This window comes from Copidosoma floridanum, unplaced genomic scaffold (genome assembly GCF_036245765.1).
Source record: "Copidosoma floridanum isolate Cflo_tuat_1 unplaced genomic scaffold, Cflo_Japanese_pri ptg000030l, whole genome shotgun sequence".
Taxonomy (NCBI): domain Eukaryota; kingdom Metazoa; phylum Arthropoda; class Insecta; order Hymenoptera; family Encyrtidae; genus Copidosoma; species Copidosoma floridanum.
In genome coordinates, this window is record NW_028321907.1 from 36448596 (window position 1) to 36471058 (window position 22463).

The 22463-nt window shown below is 34.6% G+C and overlaps 1 protein-coding gene across 1 annotated transcript in view; it reads right to left on the bottom strand.

The window, feature by feature from the left end:
• Nsun2 (tRNA (cytosine(34)-C(5))-methyltransferase Nsun2) overlaps positions 1-22463 on the bottom strand; it is a 410807-nt gene that overhangs the window by 148078 nt on the left and 240266 nt on the right. Inside the window, exon 7 of the mRNA XM_089596349.1 lies at positions 15477-15621. Within this exon, the coding sequence (XP_089452475.1) occupies positions 15477-15621 (145 nt within the window). The remainder of the gene's footprint in view (positions 1-15476; positions 15622-22463) is intronic.

The window sequence follows — 22463 nt, forward strand, 5'->3', positions numbered from 1 at the left end:
TGATTGACAACCTAACACGAACTGACGTACGTCCGGTCGCATATTTAGCCAGTAATAGTCTTTTGCAATTTTGTTGTAAGTCTGGTTCATACCTCTGTAGCCTCCTACCGATGAATCGTGGTATTCTTTGAGTACATCAAATCGTTGCTCCACTGGTGGTACTACTAAATTGTTCAAGTACAACACTGTCGATATTCTTGTGTTTTCGAAGGTGTTTTCAAATTGCTCTGCGAAATAGTCCCACTGTGATACGCTTAGTATTGCTAGATCTCGTATAATACCTACTGACGTCAACTTGTTAAACAACATGAGCTGTTTTAAAGACGATATGCATTTCTTAATATCCGATTTTAATTCCGCACTGTCAAAGTGCTCTTTCACGTATAACTGCATTACTGATACTTTTCGTGCTCTAGATAGGAAGACCTCTCCAATCCTCCTATTTTCTTTATTTATGGCTGTTGGATTTATATAACCTCTCTCGTGAAGCGCGTCTATGGCTTTTGTGTCCGGTATGTTTTCTGTTATTGTACAGGAGGCTAAGTTGTCGATGTATCTAAATGGGTGTTCGTTTATTTTCTTAAGCCTTTGGAATGGTGGTATATCCTTATCTTCCTCTGGCTTCCAGGGTGGTTTTTGTACTGGTAGTCGTGTCCGGCAAGCTCTGTACCTATCTAAACCTGGTATATTGATTTTGCCATCATCTGTGCTTTCGGCATTATCATCTGCCACCATGTTCGCATTAAGTAACTCCTTCCCATTTTCATTATCGCTAACTTCTTTTTCGTGACTTTCATTGTTTACGTCGTCATCTGATATTTTTGGTGTTTCTTGTTCCGCTATGGGGCTAGGCTCATCCGGTGGTTCCGGTGGAGGTGGTGGCGGATCGCGCTTCTTTGGTATTCGTTTTTCTTTTGATCCAGAATCTGACTCATCACTCGTCTCGTGATCTGTTTTGTTGTCTTCCTTTTTATTCTTATTAACTCTACCCTTGATTTTCTGTCTCGTATATGGGAACTTGTTTTCATTCTTTTTCCTCAATGTTGCTCGTCTCGCCCCTCGTACTATCTTACTGTCTTCATCACTTGAATTTTTGTATAATTCATCCATTGATTTATAGCGTTTTTGTCCTTTTTCGCAGAGCGCCTGATAGTGCTCCGGCTCATACCGCATGTGCTCATATTCATCTCCTTTTATTCCTGTGTAGTGATGACACATTGAAGGTCCATCTCCATTTACGTAGTGCACACAGATGTTCTTTTTGAACTCCTGAGAAAAGACAAAAATGCACTTTCCATCCCCAAACTCGTAATCCTTCCTCAAAATTCTCTTAGTGTTTTCCGGGTCGACGCAGTTTTTAATATGTTCAGAATGCAGTAAAATTTTTCTTAGCTGCTTTGCTGTTAAGTCCAGATCGAACAATACAATAAGACTATAAAACAAGCAATCACCATCGCCCTTTACATCTAATAAATCCCACTCTTTCCATGGCTCTGCACAATTTCCGTCTGATCCACGTTTTTGCTCATTAAGTGCATCGTTTGAAATCAATTGGTTGTTTTTGCTTGATTCTTCATCATTCAAATTATCGAACGCCCCAGACGTCTCACCATGATTTAAGGATAGCCTTTCTCCCTGATTATCCCACAAAAGATTTGCTCCTTCGCTGCTGGTCTTGCCTTCACTTTTCTCTTCCTCACTTTTATCCTCCGTACTTACGGTTCCCTCTTTTTCTTTGTTTCGATCACCTTTTTTACTTGAATCCCTGCTGCTATCTTCTACCTCCTATACATCTATTCTGACTCCTGGTTTTCCCTCTACCTCTCTTTCTCTGATGTCGACAAAAACTTTTTTTTTGAGTCTATCTGTCTTTTTTTGTAACATGCTGGTAAGGTCGTTAAGTTTTTTTGGATCCTTTTTTGCAAAATAGTTAGACTCTTTTTGCCTTTCTCGTCGTGGATTTTCTGTTTTTTTTTCTTCCCCGGACGTTCGATCCTCCGAAGTGCTACGACTTTTTGAGCTTCTCTCCCTACTGTCGTCTATCTCTTTCCCATGCTCTGATCCGTTCAAGCCTATTTCAACTTCCTCCAAATTATTGTGTTTAATTTCTGGTCTTTTTTCCCAATTCACTATTATATTTTCTTCAGTCTGTGTGTTTTTTACAGGAGTGACAGAAAAATTCTGTCTAATTCTGTTTAGAGTGTCGAGCTGCCTTTGTCTTTTCTTCCTTTGCTTTTGCCTTGTTTGGTGGTCTATGACGACATAAGGTGTGCTCGTTTTTTGTACCCCTTTTATCCAGCCCTTCTCTTTCTTCATGTGCTCTAATTTATTCTTTAGTGGCCCCTGCGATAAGATTTTCTCTTCAGTTTGTTGTTTTTCCTCAACTTCTTCTTCCGAACACAATTCCACTTCAGTCTTTTTCTTCCTGGGTTTTTTATGTGATGAATCTGAGTCTGATTCCACTACTACCTTCTCCAACTTACCGTCGATCCGTATTTTTGATTTTGCCCTAATTTTGAACATACGCGCTGGTGGGCCATCACTTACTACACCCTCTTCCTTCTCTTGTTCATCTGCCATTTGATACAGTTCTATTCGCGGTAGTTCTGGGTTCTTTTCGCCCTCTTTTACGACTGGATTTCTTGAAAAAGCATCTGGTGCGTTGTTTGAGATACCTGGGCGATAAATTATATCGAAATCGTAACCACGCAATTCTGCCTTTAATCTGTTGAACCGAATGTCGGGTTTTTTGGACGTGTTAAAATGTTTCAACGGCTCGTGATCCGTAACCACCGTGAACTTCCTGCCATACAGATAAGGTCTAAACTGTTCCTTTGCAAAAACTACTGCTAGCAACTCCTTATCATACGTTGGATATCTAAGTTCACTACCCTTGAGGCACCGTGACCCATATTCACATGGTCTATCCTTACCTATCTCTCCCTGACTAAGGATTGCCCCGATGGCATAATCCGACGCATCTGTTGTAACAATGAACGGTTTACTTAAGTCCAGTGCTGTTAATACACGTTCCGAACATAGCACATCCACTAGTTTTTTAAAGGCCTCTTTGCATAATCTTTTATGAATTTCCTGTAATATCCCGCGAATCCAAGAAACTGCTTAATTTTCCTTGTATTTGTCGGTCTTGGATATTCTTTTGCGGCTTCGATCTTCTTCGGGTCCGTCTTTATCTTACCATTTCCAACCACGTGACCAAGGACTTTTGCTTCTTTCTTCAAAAATTGACATTTTTTTGGCTCTATGGTCATGTTTGCTTTTGCCAGTCTTTCTATCAATTTTTTAAAGCGTTTTTTCATGTTCTTCGATAGTTGCTGCGAACACCATGATGTCATCCATGTATACTTCAATTTCTCGCCCTTGTAGATCGGCTAGAGCTAACGTTATCGCCCTCAGGAATGTATTTGGTGACTCTGAGCACCCCATTGGCATACGTTTATATTGATAGTGCCCGTCGGGTCCCGAGAATGCAGTTTTATGCGCGTCCTCTTCTTAAATTTTAATCTGGTGGAATACACTCTTCAAATCAACTACTGTGATGTACTTAGCGGCCGCTAAGTGCTCCAATATGTCGCTTTGAAAGGGTGGTGGGTAACAGCTTCCAACAGTTATTTCGTTCAGCTGTTTAAAATCTGTGACCAGTCGCCACCTTTTCTCGCCGTTTTGTCCTGGCGGTTTAGGCACTATCCATATATTCAAGTTGTATGGGGACGTTGACGGTTCTATTATATCTAAATCCATCAATTTTTGAAATTCTCTCCTGATGTTTTCCTTGACCGCGGGCGGGTATCTATATCTTCTGACCACTACTGGCTTATTTGTTGTAGTCTCTATTTTGTGTTTAATTAAATGAGTTGTTTTTAACGGTTCTCCGTCCAACCCAAACACAAACGGATTCATCGATATTAATTTTCTTACGTGCTGTAACTCTTTTTCGTTACAGCCCTCAGTTTCGATCAGTGTCATAATTTTTTCAATTTTTTCTTCGAAACTTTTTATATCACAGTCTTTCTTCGCGTACGTGTCGATTTCTTTATCTCCATCTACGCTTTTATATCTTAATCTGTTTTTTTTTCTATTTCTTTTTCTTCCAATTTGACTTCCTCGGGCAAGCCTACAAATGCAGTCTCTTTTTCTCTGGCGCCGTCCCCCACGTTGCCAGTTATTTCCATTTTCTTCACTTCTTCGTACTCTATCAGATCCACTTCCGGTACTGTAATTCTCCTTTTTTTGTTTGAAAAATTCACGCATTCCGCATATATTGTACCTTTATTATAAGTGCCGTAAAAGTCTCTAAAATGCACATGTTCTTCCACATCTTGAAGTGGCACCAATCCAACTTGAATCTTTCCGAATTCTTTTTTGACTCTTGCATATATAACCTGCCTGGATCTCGCTGCTATCTCGAAATAATCTGCCGTCTTCAGTAGGGTTTTCACACCACCTAGGCTAAGTGTATTTGTTTTTGCGCTCACCTCACCATTGTATTTTTTAAACATATCCCATCCAAAGAATCCGTCTACTTCGATCGGAAAATCCTGCGGGACTACATGGAAAGTGCACTTCATACCATGGATCATTGTGTCCACCGTGCCTTTTGTTTCACGTTCTCCATGAGTTACTCCAATTATTTTTACTTTTACATTCTCATCCAATGGCGAATTTTCTTTTATATAATCTTCTTTAAGTATCGAGATCTCAGCACCCGTGTCAGCATAGAAATCTGATCTTTCATTTTTGAAATCTTCACTCTCCAGCGTTACTGATGGCGGTCTGCGTCCTACTGCTGCATAGTCATTAGTACCGTCGTGAATTCTTTCTTGTCCTCTTTTCCCATCGATATATTTTTAGCTTTTAGATTTTTTTTGAAATTTGGTTCAATTTGTTGACGAGTATTGATTTTGTTTTCGTTTATCTTCTTTCCCCACACCTCCAACTGTATGGGTTTTTTTTCTTTCTCTCCAATTTTTACATCGTTTACTTTTGGTCCTTTAAAATACGTAGCCACTTTTTCCCGATGCTCGATGTTGGGGAAGTACTTTGAGCATCGTTCTAAAAATTCGGCTACTGTTCACTAGAGAAATCACCCCGTCTAGGTTCAGCCTCCCTTGCGTCTTGTGTCCCGTTTGTGTGTCTAGGCTCATAACGCTCGTTACTTTTCCAATCATAATTATTTCGGCTATCATCCCTACCGCTGCCTCTTAGGCCGTAATTTCTACCATTCGGCTCATAATATTTGTTATTACTATTGTTATTGTTATTATTTTCTCGATAAACATACCCTTTTTCAGAATCTCTCCCATATCTGCCGTAGTTGTATTTATTCTCTGCTTGAGCCATATTATTATGTCTGTAGTCTCCGGGTCTTCTTCCGGTATCATTATATGATCTTGCACTTCTTCTTTCTTCACCCCTGTCCTGGTACCTTGTATTGTACGATGCTCTGGTCTTCTCACCGCGACCTTACTTCACTAGCAGCCCCTTTTCTATGTCGTGCCACAATGAACGACACTCTTCTGCTTTGTGCCCAATTCGGCCACAATAGTTACACATGTTTACCTCGTCTTCCTTCTCTCATATTTATTGCTGTCTACTCGATGTGATTTCGTAGCCATCATATCCTCGACTTTCAATGCCAATGTTATGGCCTTTGTTAGCGTTATGGGCCTATGCATTGAAACTTCGTGGTTGTACGGGGAATTAAGGCCCAATATACATTGGGTCACTACTTCTTTTTAAATATTTTTCTTAAATTTCTGCCTTAACATTTCAGAAACTTCAAGGTTTGCTTCTTGAAGCTCCATTGCCCTGTTAAACAACTTTTGCATGCGATCTGAGTATTCTTCTACAGATTCCCTATCCTTTTGTCGTTCCGACCTAATTTTTGCCATAACTGTCTCTGTGCTACTGATGGCCCCGTACCTTTCCGTAACCTCCTCGAGAAATTCTTCAATAGACTCAAACTGTGTGATTCTATCGTTTAAATGTGCTGCCACTCGACCTTTTAGCCTGCTGGATAGCGTTGCCAAAAAATATAGGACGCCTCTGTCGTCCACCTGCCAGCCTATTGCCCTTACTACCCTTGTGAACGCCGTTAGATTTATTGGGTCCCCTGTAAATATTGGTATTGTGGGGATTATTGTGCTCAATTCTTTAATCGAGTAATTTATATTCCTCTCATACTCCCGGTGATGCGGCGATCTGTGTGTAGATCCACCTGTTGTTTGCTCCCACCTCTCCTGGTTATTTTTAAAATTCTCGAACTCCCACATTGGTCTAGCTTTCCTTCTATCTCTGTTGTGGAATTCTCTTTCATTTTCTCCCCCCTCCCTTTCTGGCCATCTCCGGAGCAACTCTGTCTCCCTTCTCCAATTGCCAAGCTGATTCCTAGCGGGCCCCCTATCTGACTCATCCCCTTCCTCTCCACTGTCATCACTACGCAGGGGCTCTATATATGATTCTGAGGCTTCGTTTCCTCCAATTATTTGCTTAGGGCCCTCTTTTTTCTTATCTCTTAGCACAACCGTTTTCATGCCCTTAAAAATTTTTCCAATTAAGTCTTTTGTTTTTTTGTTCGACTTTTCTAACTCTTTGACCGCTTCGGGATCGTGGCAAAATTGTAACCATAAACCGTCGTCTGTTACGACCTCCCCGTCTGCTAAGCGGTCCACCGCCCCACCTACAACGTTATCAATTTTTCCCGACTGCATTTGGTTTTATTTTGCTTGGTTGTTTTTTTTTGTTTGTTTGGTTGTATTTGTTTGTTATGGGCCTATTTGATAAAACTTATCGCCCAGCAGCAATATTATTTACCATTTATATAAATTTTATCTACCTGGACAGTATTGTAAGTAGTACGATCCAAAGCATTTCCATGTCCGTAAACAAAGTGTCCAAAGAAAAATATTGCTACCAGAGGGTGCGTGGTGTAGTGTAGTTTCGTGTTTTGGCTCTCCCTTGTCTTATTTCCTGACGGTGCCGGCCTTCTGGATGGCTGCTGTGCGCCCACGCTGGTATTTGACACCTGCTTGTTTTTCACGTGTCTCGCCGCGTGTGTCTTCTTAACACTGTATTTTTTCTTCTCTTGTTATTGTTCACTGTTTCTTCTTTTAAATTATTTTTTTTTAATTTCACTTTTCTTTTCACGATGATTCTTTTTATTTCCACTTACACTGCACTGTGGGTGCTTTTTGACGACGAAAGAAAGCAAAAAAAAATTTTCTATCACTTTGTCGTACACAACTCGCCACACGTCGAGCGCCAAAAATTGGGGGTCAGGTTATCTACAACCTCCTGTTACGTGGGAATTGTGGAGTTTCGGGGTGTAAGGGGATTGAATACACGTGGAAGAAAGTATATGTTCGTTTATTAGAGTCTCAAAGCGAGATCAGTCGCGTGCGTGGCGTTAGGTTCGAAGGCTGATCGGAGAGAGAGAGCGTGGGAGAGCTGATAACGCTCGGGCCCGCCACCGAAAGGTGATCATCATACTCTGTATCCACTGCTCATGCGCCGTGAGAGGTGAGTCTTGGGCGCGAACTTACAAAGGTTCTAGATACTGTACGTCACAATGTAGAATGCATCTTGAAAATTAGAATTTTAACAAGTTAAAGCGTAAAAAAAACTGATGTATTAAAACATACATTTCTTACATTAAAAAAATATGAAAATGCTCACATTACGAAATTTTTTATGCATATTATATTTTTGACATTCACCTTGAAAATTTTTGAATTTCGGTCAATCTTACGAAATTTAAGAAGGAGACTGCCTTTAGTTTCTTACTAGAAATTCTATAATGACAAAAGTCGTCGTATATTTTCAATCGCCGATTTCAAAAGTATAAAAATTAAACACTTTAATTTATTGTGCTTAATACTATTTCACTGCTATGTTCTAATAATAATAAATATTGATTAATAAATATTTTGCTTTGTACGATGATACAGACATGTTAATTTTTCTTTTACAAAAAAGCTTTTCGAATAAAATTTCTATCTCTGAATACTTTAACTCTAAATATAAGTTGTACTTTTCATTTAATGAAATATTGTGATACAAAACTCTATGTTGTATGTATATTTTTAGTATACTGGAATATAAGAAACATCATTAAAAAAAGTGAGCAAACTGAGCAATAATTGATTATTTATTTAACAAGTTCCTCATTTTGTAAATATTAAATTCAAATTGTATGTTGTTATTAAATTTTCAAGTTTTAAATATTCTTGGGGGGTTGGCACGCAAATATATATATGTATATTTAATTTCGTCTCTGTAGCTATGATACAGCTTGATTAACCGTGTTGTTTTCTTAACTTTTTAAAACTAAGCAATACTTCCACAGTTAATATTATTAAAAAAGTAAGTGACGTTTTTATTTGTATACGTCATTTTTATCATGTCATATAAATACATGTTACTGAAGAATAAATGTTACATTGTTTCTTAATGAATGTTAATAGTAACACAAATATAGTAAAAAAAAAGTTGAATGCACCAAGAACTTTATACTTATTAATTAATTAAAACAACTTTTGGATTATTGAGTTATTACGATTTTAAATGTTACATATTAATATTATTACATAAATAAACATTTAATTATTTATACATAAATATAAGACGTGTTTGTAAACAGTAAGCAAATCAGAAGTCTCTAAAAATAATTTAATAGTTATATGATGTAACAAATTTCTTCAAGAAAATTATTCTTGTCATATAGGCATTTCGTACGCAAACCCTGAGAATAGATGTTTATTAAAAATATCTATGTATGTGATTGTAATACATTTATATATAGCAATAAACGCGGTTTGGGGGGTATGGAAAAGAGCAAAATTAGGTAGTTTAAAGGGAAGAATTTTTGTTGAGTATCGGAGCGGGAGTGTGTTTCTATGTCAAGTAAATAAGGCTGATTTTGTATTGAACACTCTTAAACGTATTTATTGAACAGAAACACCAAATTAATAATTTTGATACAAACACTTTACTTTTCTGAGGTAAAGATTTGGAAAAATCGAAACGAGAAGTAATAGAAGTAATCGAGAAGTGATCGTTAAGATGCGCGTGTAAAACTTTGAAAAGAGGCGTATGTGTGTGCTCATGCAAAGGTGCGTGCACCTTGCTCAACGACCGAGTACGAACTGGCTATTACATCGCGCAGCTACATCTAAAGAGCAAGTTGCTGCTTACTTTACAAAGCTATTGACTAACTAAAGAGACGCGGCGCATTGCGATTATTGTCTGGAAACTTGGCGTACTAGTGTGACTGATTGCTAGATTTAATCAAACGCGTAAGCTTAAATCTTAGGACCTTAATATTGAACACTTTATCTATTAGACACAATAGTGTAGGCCGGTTGCTTATACGAAGTTGAAATATGGAGGTGGAAAAGGTGGGAGCAGATTGAGAAAGTGCAGGGAAAGTTTGTAAAGATGGCATTGGGGCTAAATGAAAATACTCCGGCGTATATTTGGAGAAGGGAAGCAAATAGGAAAAGTTTGGAAATTAAAATAAGGAGGAGGGCAGGGGACTATTTGATAAAAATAGCGGGGATGAAAGACAATATATGGCCAAAAATTTGCTTGTAGGAGGAGATAAGGGGACTTGGAAACGAAAATGCTTCAAGTTGGGGAAGACTGGTAGCGGAAACTTTTAAAGAAGTAGGTGATGGAGTAGGGTTCAATGGGATGTTTGATACACTTAAAAAGTGGGATTTGAAAAAGAAAATGACAGATGGGCTTAAAATAAAAGAAGACCAGGAAGTGCAGCTAGATTGAAGAAGGATGGAGAGATCGGAATATTGTGATTTTTATAGATGTAATAAACAAAAATAAGGAACAGAAGATTATTGGGAAAAGAAGGTGTGGGGGGAAAACGTTAAAGAACAATGGACGGGGCTCAGATGCGGGAGTGTAGGTAAAGCAGGCATGAAGGGATTTTTAGGTAGCACATGCAGGATATGCAAGAGAAGGGAGGGAAGTATTCAGCATATCTTTCATTGTCAGATAGCGAGGAAAAAAATTAATATAGAGTGGACTGGAGCAGTAGAGGAAGTAGAATTAAAAGGATCGGAGGAGGCAATTAGACAAAGATTGGTCAGACTATTGGAAGGGGATCCGGTTGAGGTAATTTGCAAGTATGTAATAGAATTCGAGAAAGTGGCCAGATCAAGCGCTGAAGATAAAGGGGGGGGGGTAATTATTTTGAATAAAGGAGAGGACGCGTTTAGGAGTTTAGGAATAATTTAAACGAATAATGAGAATTTGTGAAGCTAGAGGATAATGTGCTTGTAAAAAAGGAAAATTGGTGTACATGAGGAAGATAAAATAATACTAGATTTAAGAGCGAAAATTGTAAGCGCGCGGCATGTCGTGTGGAGGGTAGAGGTATGTAAAAAGATGTAAATCTATGCATAGAAATAAATAAATACAAATGCAAAAAAAACCATTTATATATATATATATATATATATATATATATATATATATCGACGGCCCGGACGAAGAAACGCTTAGCTCAGATTTTGCTATTTAAAATAACATGGAGAAATCTGAGATAAGCTTTTCTTCGTCCAGGCCATCGGTATGTATATAGAAAAATAGTGTGGGAGCTGTAGAGAGGTTGTGGAGAGCTGTGGCACAACAAAAAAAATGGTGTGGGGGCTTTGAGAAAACATAAAAAATGGTGTAGGAGTGCTGTAAAGGAGCTATGAAAAGGCTAGAGGGACTGTGGGGGGTTTACGGAAAAAGTTAAAAATGTTAAATCAACGGTAAAAACGGTTTAATTTTAGCATGTATGTGAGTATGTGTGTGCACGCGTGCGTATTCATTGATTTTCGCAAGACTTTTGAGTCTAAACAACTTAAATACAATTCCTCTAACTACTAGTTATACGCCCCGCTATCCCTTAGCCTCAAAGACATAGCCGTTCGGCATCTGATATCATTATTTTTGTGTACTTTCTTAATTATTTTATTTTATGTTCTTTAAAATCTTTTCCCTTCTTCAACACTTAGGTCTTATAAGTAGTTTGACACTTCTTAAACATAGCACTAAAAAGTAAACACAATTAGATTAGACACTTTGAAGGTAATAGAAGATTTTGCGACTGCATACGCGATAGCAGAGGGTGACCAGCAGTTACAGAAGTAAGTTAAATTTAAAATAATAAAAATCTGTTTAAAACACTATAAACGTTAATTTTAAATCAACAGCTTTTTCATAAAGATTGCTTTTAGTAGGTGGATTTAACAAAAAAGCATGATCATTCTTAGGAAACTGCTTTTATCAAGAAAAAAATTTGGGTGGTAGTTAAGCGGTTTTAGAATAAATCTAAATAGTTTTAAACTTTTAATCGTGTCAGCTAACGGCCTAAGAAAATGGTAACAATGGCTTAAAATGGTTTTTCGTATCTTGAAAAAAACTGGAGAGTCGGACAGAAAAGTTATATGGGTGAAAAAAATGCAATTTTAAGACGAAGGAAAAGAGCTTCAGTAAGATAAAATTGGTCTAGCCGTTTTATGCAACTTTCAAAAAAGTACTACGTTGAACCATTTTTTGAAAAATCTAGAACTCGCGTTCCTTTAAATATGAAGGTTTAAAAATTGAAAAACCAGGTAAATTTTATGTCCCTTACATCCACGTCAAATTTTAAGAAGATCAGTTGTTAACTTTTGGCAAACCGCTGCAAGAAGCAAAAAATGTTCCTGTCCCAAAAAAGTTGGACGTGGCTGGTTTTCCAACATATTGCCATTTTTCAAACAGCACTGTACTCGTCGAGAGTTTATCTACAACCTACCAAAACGCTATTCCGTTCGACATTTCGGAAGTACGCAAAAAATCCATGTTAAAAAACAGCCATTTTTAGTAGGTGCGGCGTTGTGGCAAGGCACCGCTGTAGGCCACACCTTCTCTCCACATCATGGCCCCGGGATTTTCAAACGGGCTACGATCAAAATGAAAACACGCATCAAAACAAACGATATCTCGGGAACAAAGTAAGATTAATTGATGATTTTTTTTCAACATGGGGTAGCTTTTAATAATAATAAGATTGCACATATTTATAACTTTATATGAATAATTAGAAAACCTGTATAATGAGTAATGATTAACAATGATGTATGTAGTTATTGAGAAACCACAATAATAATAAAAATTATACTAATAATAATAGTAATAATAATAATAACAACTAAAATAATTTGCATAGTGACTTACCACAATTGTATGCACGTTTAATGTTTCAAACTGTGTTAGAAAAAAAAGAAGTTTTATTGTTATAAATAAATGATTTTGCAATAATTACTAATAACTGAAATCATTATTAATATCATTAAAAGCTACCCCATGTTAAGAAAAGATTTATCAATTTATCTTACGTTGTTCATGAAATATTGTTAATTTTGATGCGCGTTTTTCATTTTGAACGCAGCCGCTCGGAAACCCCGGAGCAATGATGCGGAAAGGGTGCCTGACCTACTAGTACGGCAGCTAGGGGTGTTTTTGTAGCCGATTGACTTTCACTAAAACGAGTAAGCATATTCGATGTAATTTTGCCCGCAGAAAACTCATTTTTTTCGTAAAATTATTTAAAAAACTGTTATTAACAATTTAAATGTTTATAACGCGATCGAAATTAGTAGAAAGTGTGTTTGAATATAAAAACTAAACAGTTGAAAACTTATCTCACCAGAAATATGCCAGACCAAGAATTTTTAAAAAACGTTGATTAGAGCCACAGATATTGCAAATTTAGTGAAAAAAATTTGAAGATTGGCGGTTTTCAAATCCTTTTCGCTCATAACTCGGCTCCTTTTCAAGATATAAAGCTTATAACACCTCTCATTCCAAAGCTGTAAATTCAAGGCTTAAAGTGAGTTATAATAGTAGTACCGTAATAGTAATATTACTATTACCGTTATAATAGTAATACCGAAATGACATTAAGAAAAATGGTTGATCACTTTAAAGTAATATTTTTTTATGAAAATGAGCTAAGTGATTTGTTTACAAGCATTTTTACCATGAAGTACGACCTCCCTAGACCTAGAGAACGAAATCACAGCACTTTTCTTTACATAGGCTCTGAGATCATTAGCCTTGCTCCAATTAACAAGCTCATCAAGATCATGCTACAATATTTGACAATCAGAGTCTTTGTATATACATTTATACAATTTCATGTCATCAGCAAACCAAAGAATTTGTGATCCATGTATAACATCCTCAATATCATTAACGTAAATAAGAAATAGAAGCGGCCCTTCAGTGCAACCTCCGAAGAACTCCTGATTTAACAACTACACCATCAAATACATCATACAGCTTAGGCCGCATCTTAGGATGTGACTTTTTCATTTTATTTCAGTCACCAACCAGCCGTTAACAGAACGTTCATATTTTGAAATAAAACTATTAATCTTTAACTACAAAATGCAACGTTCAGCCTACTATGCAAGTTTCAGCCGAAAAAGTTAATGAAAATGGTACAAAAATAAAATTTAAAAAAATTATCTTCGCTTCAGAAGGTCGCAAATATTTTCAAAAGCGCAACTAAGTTACATAAAAAATAAAAATCTGGATCAAAAATTTCATAAAGTTATACAATTTCATACATCTGTCACAAGTTAGTATAGCTCTAAAAAGCATTACAAAACCAGGTGACACTATAATTTTTTGGAAATTCCAACAGGATATGAATTTTACATGAATTTTTAAATTTTGTTGCTTGGTTTGGTATAATTTCTTTCTATAAAAGAAAAGACCTGCAAATCGGGTTGAAAAAAGATAAATCATTATTTTTTCAAAACTTTGAAAACCAATCTTGCTAAAATTTTGTGCGTTTATTAATATTACAACAAACAACACAACATAATAAAAGCTTTTTGACGATAATGAATAACGCCTACTGACTTCTACTGGGCCTTAACATTGTTACTATGAAGTACGAACCTAACTTGCAAAAGAAGATATACATATATATATATATATATTGAGCAGAATGTGAAAGAAACGTTTTTTTCTTTAAAATTCATTAAAAAAAAAAAAAAAAAAAAAAAAAAATCATTCAAAATCACGGAAAAGACGATTATTACGTAATTGAAAATCACTTGAACAAAGATATTCTGAAGGCTATCTAAAGAACTCAACAAGTGCCACGTACTTAAAAAAAATCATAGTGTTTTCACTTTACTATTTTGACATTCATATAATCAATTTTAATACTGAAACATGAAGAGACAGTAGGATCACAATTAAAAAGTGTTTAGTTTTGGCCTGGAATTATTGATATGAGATTACTTGATCATGAGTTCAAGATTATAAAATCAGGCAAGCATACATTTATCCATAATTGATATTTTACGATAAAAGTTTTTTGGAATCTACACTTATTTAGTTTATTTATTAGAAAAAAAAGAGTCCATATTTTGGTGTTTACATGCTGAAAACAGTTTTAATTAATAACTGTCTTTGCAAAAATTTTACGAAGTATAACTAACTTTGTTATCACCTGTTATATAGTTTGACTCATGGTGCTTATCTTTATAACACTTGCTAAGCTATTATTAGTTTAATAAAATCAGTTTATTTTTAACATCTAAGTCCATTTTTTAGAAAAAATTAAAATAACATTGGATTAGCAATCAAGTACGTACTTATACAGGCAAAAGTGATGTTTGGTTCGAAGAAATACAGTCTCTTGTTTTGCCTTTACTGACGTCACACCTGCCAAAAAATCATGTGTATTTGGTCTGTTTTAACTGTACGGATACTGCATGTGCCAGCACTGCCGTTGTAGCAGCACTTGACAGCTTAATGGATACACTTATTTTTCAGTGCATCACAAAAACAGCAATGTATAGAATAGTTTAAGAAAAATAGCAATTTACGTGATCAAGTAAACCACGAACTACCTGATGATATAAATATAGGTGAACATCTAGACATTATCAGTAATATTAAAAATCTTTATACCAAAATAATAATATTAATATTTATAAAAAAAAAAGTTCGATGGAGACATGTTATTGTCTAAGAATATTAACTTGAAAAAAATAGTGATATTATTAATTACTTCTAGGAAAGATATTTTTTATCAACCAAAGAAATAATGTATCAACGATCATCTTATAAGTAGAAATTAAATATTATTTAGTGGATTTATACTCCTGACTACCTTTTGGTTTAAATGTAAAATTTTTGCGATAAAATTAATATTCAAGTTTTAAACTGTGTGTTATGCATTAAGTTTCAATCATTTTTCAGAAGAACTTCTAGCTAATAATTTAAAGTATGGTCCATTTGCGGAAAAATTAGTTTGTTTGCACAAAGTTTTTTTTTAATAATAGTTGGGCTTTAATTCTCACAATTACACAAGTGTTTGATATTACATTTTTTTAGCATGACCACAATAATTTTACGAAATTTTAGTGAAATTTATATTTCCATACCATTTATCCAAGTTATATTTTGCAGAATCTTTTTTTGCTGGAGGAAACATTTTTGGACGAATTTGTGTTTTTAACTCTTCCGGAACATCTTCCCAACAATGGAAATATTGCAAATTTTTTGCAGCTGGTAACCAATGTGTTACACCTGAAACAATTTTACGAATCTGTTACATGGTGGATGCCAATTACTAAGTAATCATAATTACAAATAAGAAATAAAAGTGTTTTGCTCTGAATAAAATGATCCAAATAATTAATAAATTCATATTTACTGCATAAGATAACAGTGAATTATTTTCTCGGGTTACATCATAACGTTTACATTTCAGTAAACAACATTTTGTCGGTTAAGTAATAGATAATTTGTCAGTTTGTCAGCAGATGAAAATGCATTTTCTTGGAGATCCAGCATTGAAGGTCAGACGTAGATTTCGACAACAGCAACTATCGATAGCTTCCTACACACACACATGTCATTCCTCGTCAAACTCTTATTAGGCCCGAAAGTAAGCCAGGGATTGCTGGGTCGCGCGCCTGTCAGTGACGCCGTAAGAAAATGGCGCCACTACATGGCAGTAGCACGGAGCAATGTATTCGCCAAATACAAAAAATTAACAATGTCAGTTTTTCAATTAAGTTAGGTGCATTAATTTCTTAGTATATAGTAAGTAGTACACTACTTTAACAAATAATAATTCGTGAGTTTTTCAGGAGTGGAAGTACTTAAAAATTTTTTGTAATGTTATAAAGGCAACAGTATTGGAAATATATTATGGTCATTGTAAATGTTTTTGAAGGCGGTACTTTAACCTATGCTTGAAAAGAAAAACGTGCAAATAATGGATTTATTCTGTACTACCCTAAAATTTTAGTATCCAAAACTTTTTCGTTTGCGTTATCAGAATAGAATATTTACGTGCCCCTTACAATAAAATAAAACAATTTTTTTGCCATGCTGCTGCTTGGCACCCTCGAGTTACACATTGAGCCCTTGTTATCACTTTGGGCCCACGGGCAGAAAAGTATTTTTTGCTGTAAGGTCTCAGGTAATTTACTGGGCGCAAAGTATGCCCACGAGCGCAAAATTGAACTTTGCGCTCTCGGTAAGAAAAACATTATACGCGACTCGGGCACCAACATACAACAAAAGCGCCTTTCGGGCACTCAGGGTTGTACTTTGTGCCATAGTCATATTAATAAGCAAAAAAAAGGTATAGACAGCAAGGGGTTTCAGCTTAAATCGACCCCTGATGCCGATGTTAACAAAAAATTTAAAGAAAAGAAAGAAAAAAAACAGCGAAGAATTTAATATTAAAAAAAAAAAAAAAAAAAAAAAAAAAAAAAAAACGGAAAGAGATAAATTACATCACATTGGTATCAGTCAGACCTCGAGGAAATGTATTATCTGATTATAAAGCAGTATGAACTAAGATGTATTAGGCTTTTTCATCATCTGGTACTCAAACGCTACCCATTTGTTATTGCCCTCAAGTTAAACTTACTTTAGCTTATTTCAGGCTTATTATCATTACTCTTAAAACTTGAGAGGCGGTTATTAAAAATTGAAATAACAGACCAAGTATAACAGCTGCAGTCTGTGTAATATTTGGCGATTACCATTCTAGCGGTTTGAAATACACACGTAACAATCGAAAAAAAATTTTTAAGGTAATTGTATCTGTGGAGATAGCTTATTAAAAACAGATACTGATTTAAAGTTATAAAACTCCTAATGATGGATCCAATATGGTATGCCAAAAATAGTGGAACATATAAGTGGAATATAGTGGAATGTTGTGTTTTATAACATAACAAAAAAAAACATTTTAAAATTATTACAGAAAAAGCTACCAATTTAATTGGATTTTATAATCATTATTCTAAATGATACTAAAATACTGTCAAAAAATAAGAATATTTTTGATAAAATGTGTACTTTAGCAGTAATGCAAATTCAAAAAAAAGGCATTACTACATCAAGTCGAGCCTTTGTACTCAATGCCCAAATAATATCAACACTACAAACTGTTGTGTAGATTCCTAACAAGAAAAAAGATACAATCGTGTATCACCTAATAGTAGATTATAAGTAACTTTATATTTAGTAATTTAATTATTAGCTAAAGAATAAACTAGAATATCAGTGGTGGTGCATCATCAAATGTTTTTTTACGCTCTAGTTATACAAGTTCATGATTGTTTGCTGTAGTAAGAATTTTTTTCGTTTGTTTCATATTTTTGTTTGTCTAGTTGAACATGATGAGCGAATAAAACATTGATTATTTTGGCCAAGCCAATAAACTTGCTCTTGCCACCTCTCATTTCAAAGTTGTGACAATTTCATCACATAGGATTTTTTCGTGATATGTAACGTGATGGTGCCATTCAGCAATAACTCAAAAATCTTCTTTGTGATACACTAAATTACTTATTTGATGTATATTTGAACAAAGGTTAATCTTTTTGTCTCGAAAAACTGGGTTTGCTGCTTAGAAATATAAGAAGTCGGCTTCAATTTTTGAAGCTTTAAATGTTGCAGTGGAATCTTGTTAAATCAAATTTGAAGGGACTGACAAATTTTTGAAGTAAGCAAGTCATTTGAGTTCAGGAATAATTCGAGATAAAAAGGCTAAATGAAATATTTTTCGTGTTATTCATTACACGTAAAGTTAAGTTTTTGTATTTATTGCGATTTAATCATTACTGTAAGAATAATCAGTTACTTTTTTTGATACTTAGATTTTGTAAACTACATATCAAGCACATTGCTAATACTGTTTGAAATTAAAAATACTATCATCCATTTCTTCCGAGCTTTCTAAATACGTGCTTTAAGTACTAAGTGCACTTTAAGCATCATTGTTAACGACGCTCTTCTCGCAATCGTCTGCCTCCGTCATGTCGGCATCAGAGCTCTTGTCAATTTCATTTTGAACACTATCAATAATGTCAGAATCTGTGTAAAATCCATAAGCTTCTCTTTTTCTTTTGCGTGATCGGTGACTATTTTGAAATTTTTCCGAAATTTCATGTTTATTTTTTAAAATAGTCGACAATGTACTACTAGGAACATAAGATTCCTTTGCTATCTTTTTTGCTTTTCACGTTACACTTAACAGCTTTGATAACTTACTTTTTAAAGAATGCTTAAACACATCAACTCTCTTTGAGGACTTGCCAGTACGATAATCAAGTTATCAGTACTAACGGTTTCTTGTACATAAATATACTGATGTTCATACTTCACATTATTTATATTGTCATTTTTCGTTACAGGGTGCTTGCGGCTGGTTACTGCGAATTATACAGGCTTTTAGACGGAATATTATGCAAAAAGAGATTTTTTCGGTCAAAACGAAATTCAAGTCAACGAGAATATCATTTTACATAGGATTTTTTCGAGTTAACGAAAGTTTTTCAAGGAAAAAAAATGTATTTCAAGTACGCAAGAATTTCAGGTTAATGAGATTCTACTGCATAAGTTTATTCGCTATGCACCTATATCAGGTGGCACCGTCGAGTGACAGAAATTGTTCCTCACTCAGATCGCCAGAATGCATGGAGCCTTATAGAAAAACTTTTTAATAAATTAAAAAAAAAGTTATTAAAAATAATTGACCAAATGAACCAGTGATTTGAGTGTGTATTATGTTATTGTGCAGTAATAAATTTTGTTTGGTGTTATTACGTGTACTACAAAATTGGAAAAAATAAAAACATGGATTGCGACTGTGATAACACAGCATATTTGAGTGCATTTACATGTTTGCACTTGTGTACAGCTTTAAGGACAGAAGTAGTCCACGGAAACGTAATATAAATGTGTAAGAGTGAACCTAACCTGTCATTAGTATTTGCTTTTATTGAACACTGTGTTGTGAGAAATAGATAAATGTAAGCAGTACTTGTGTTTATCGAGCTCCACGCAAGTGCAAGCATGTATATGCATTTATATTTACTGTGTTATCACAGTTGCAATTCATGTTTTTATTGTTTCTGATCTTGTAGTACACATGACGACACCAAACTAAATTTATTACTGTATACTGACATAACACACATTTGTATCACTGATTTATTTGATCAATCCACTCTTACTAACTTTTTTTTAAATTTTACTATTAGGCTACATGCATTCTGGCGATCTTAGCGAGGGACAATTTCTCTCACTCGACGGTGCCACCTGACATAGGCGCATAGAGAATATAGTATGTCCAAGGTCTTCACGCACACTGAGTGTTTATTTTTGAGTATATTAACCCAGTTCAACAGTCTTCGAAGTATACGGATTTGTTAGAATTTAAACGGCCTTGACTTTATTAGTTATAATACCTAAATACTTATAGATCCACACTACCTAATTATATTATCAAATGTAGGAAATTAAGTGTCTTGTAAAATCTCGTATACACAGAGCATGTTTGTACGTACTATATGTAAGTTTAATGGATCTCTAGAAGATAATCAGGAGAAAGTCAGTATGTGACAGAAACGCTTTTAGTATTAGTTAGTGCTAAAAAAAATACTGGCGCTTTTTTGCGAACTGTTTCGGGAAGCTTTTTGGATGACTACTATGAGGGGTACTTATGTGTTGTTTGCAACAGAGACTTTGTTTTACAACTAGTTTTCACTTCAGCTGTCGTCTTTTCGATGAATCATCATTCCCTTTACTTGCAATAAGGTAATACTTCTCTTATTTCAAAGGGAAGAGATATAAAGTACATGTATGGAAAGACCAATTTTAGGGTACGAGCCTAAAAATTATCCATACTACATTCACATAGGTACCAAAAACAAACAAGCACTACAAATGCTTAACATTAAGAGTTAAATTAGTTATTTATCAAATTTTATTAATTCTAATGTAGTACAACAGAAATTCATCTCTTATGTTCTTATGGTTTTGGCAGAGCCACAGAAAAAGGACAGTGAGATATAGACTGCCGCTTTTTATTATTTTTTACTTGCTTATTAATTTGGTTGTCTTTCACTTGAAATGGTATTTCTCCTTCCTCTAGAGAGTGGGAAATATTCGATTTTAATACTACGTAAATTAAATATTTTATTATAACATAGTTTCTGTATAAAATCACCAATAGAAAGTGCGAATGTTTGTGCTGACGAAATATCAGTACTTGTCCATAAACTAAATAAAGTATTAAGAACTTTTTTGAGACATTCTGACATTTCTCAATGAAGTATTTTCAATAAAATTAGCACCTGGACAAATTTCATACTAATCTAAATAGCAGGAAACTTTTTTTCTTCGACAAATAGTTCATTACGAGTAGTCTTTATAGAAATTAATAATGTATTATACATAGTAATACATCTCTATTATTAAATCTGTAACATAGATAGAATCTCACATTAACATTGCAATTTTAAAGAATTAACTCATGCTTTATTAGAATTACTTATATTGAAGGGAAGTTGCGCGTGTGCCCCAGTCTGGTGGGCGCGGTCCTTCCACTCTCGTGTCTCTCACTATTCTCCCTTTCCTATCACTTCTTCTCTCCATTCCCCTACCTTTCGGGCCCAAGCTAGCAGAGGCGTATGCACGTATAGCTATATGCTATCGTACGTAATAATACGTTCATTATCTGTTTTCACTGATATAAAAACTTTAACACCACAAATAACTTTGCAGTTAGTATCAGATCTGAAAAATTGAATAACTTTTTACTAGTTCTTACAAGTAAATTTAAGCAAACCAGAGGTTCAAATTTCCAAGAAAAATGAGCCAATAATAAATAGTAGTATTCCACATAGCTCCGGAAAAATACACTCATTTTTTAATAGCTATCTGTATTTAGTAAAAGTTTATTAATTTTTTAAATAAATACATAATTTTTTTCTCGTAGTTTCAAACAGAATTACCAAAATTGCAAGTATGTACAGCGGTTATATATATTCCAAAAACATAAGGTTGTGAGATATGTGTGTTTTTGTTCTTCTACAAACATAAGACAACCATGCCTCGAAATAACAATTGAAACCTTAAATAAGCTTTGCATAAGACTTTTTATGAAGTACACTAATAAAAAGTTTTTGCTGTTTTTCTGACAATAAGTACCAACCAAAAATGACGTGTAACTTGAAAAAAAAATAATGAAATATATTTTTAGAGAGTGAAAAAAGTTATAGGATTCAATAATTTTTGAAAATTTCTGAACAACAAATTTTTTTTCAGGACACAATTTGAAAAAATTGTTTTTTAATATTTACATTTTTTTTTCCAAAAATCGAAAAATTTTAAAAAACATCTATTGAGTATAGGAAAAATTTTTAGAGCAAATTGTCATTTATAATAAAGTATCATTTATTTTAAAAAATTTCAATTTAATATTAATATATTACTACAAACTAAAAAGAGGGAGGGCCGATTTGGCCCAACATATTTTTGGGCCAAAAAAATTTCAAAAAATTATGGCAGTATCTTATAAACGTATCGAAAGTTGATTCCACCTTAAACGGACTATCCCGTACCCCCAGTCACCCACCACCACCACTCCTTGGAATAGGGAACACCACAACTCGCGAATGGTATTTCCGAGACGTTTGACACTGTCAAACATGTATTCTGAGGTGATTTCTGGTATGATATCGTTTTTGGGGTCGCTGATTACGAATCTGACATCCGTTAATCTCTACCACGCTTATGCTGAGGTTCCGAATCTTTGCATTGTACGACTTTTTAAGCCTTCTTAAAAATATACTGGGCCAAAAATTAGCCCTCCCCCTTTACTATAAATTTCAAGTTTTATTGAGGTAACTACGCTATGAATTATCAATACCTCTAATCATATTTGATTTTTTAAATTAGAAACTTCAGAAACACGTGTATTTTGATTTTTATTAAAGAAGCCCTTAGCTCCCCTTATCTTGATTATACCCCCATGGTCCATCCTAGTTCCCTTTAATATTAGTACAAACTATTTTAGTTTTTCCATCAATTAATCCAGTGGAATTTTTATTTTGGCTTTT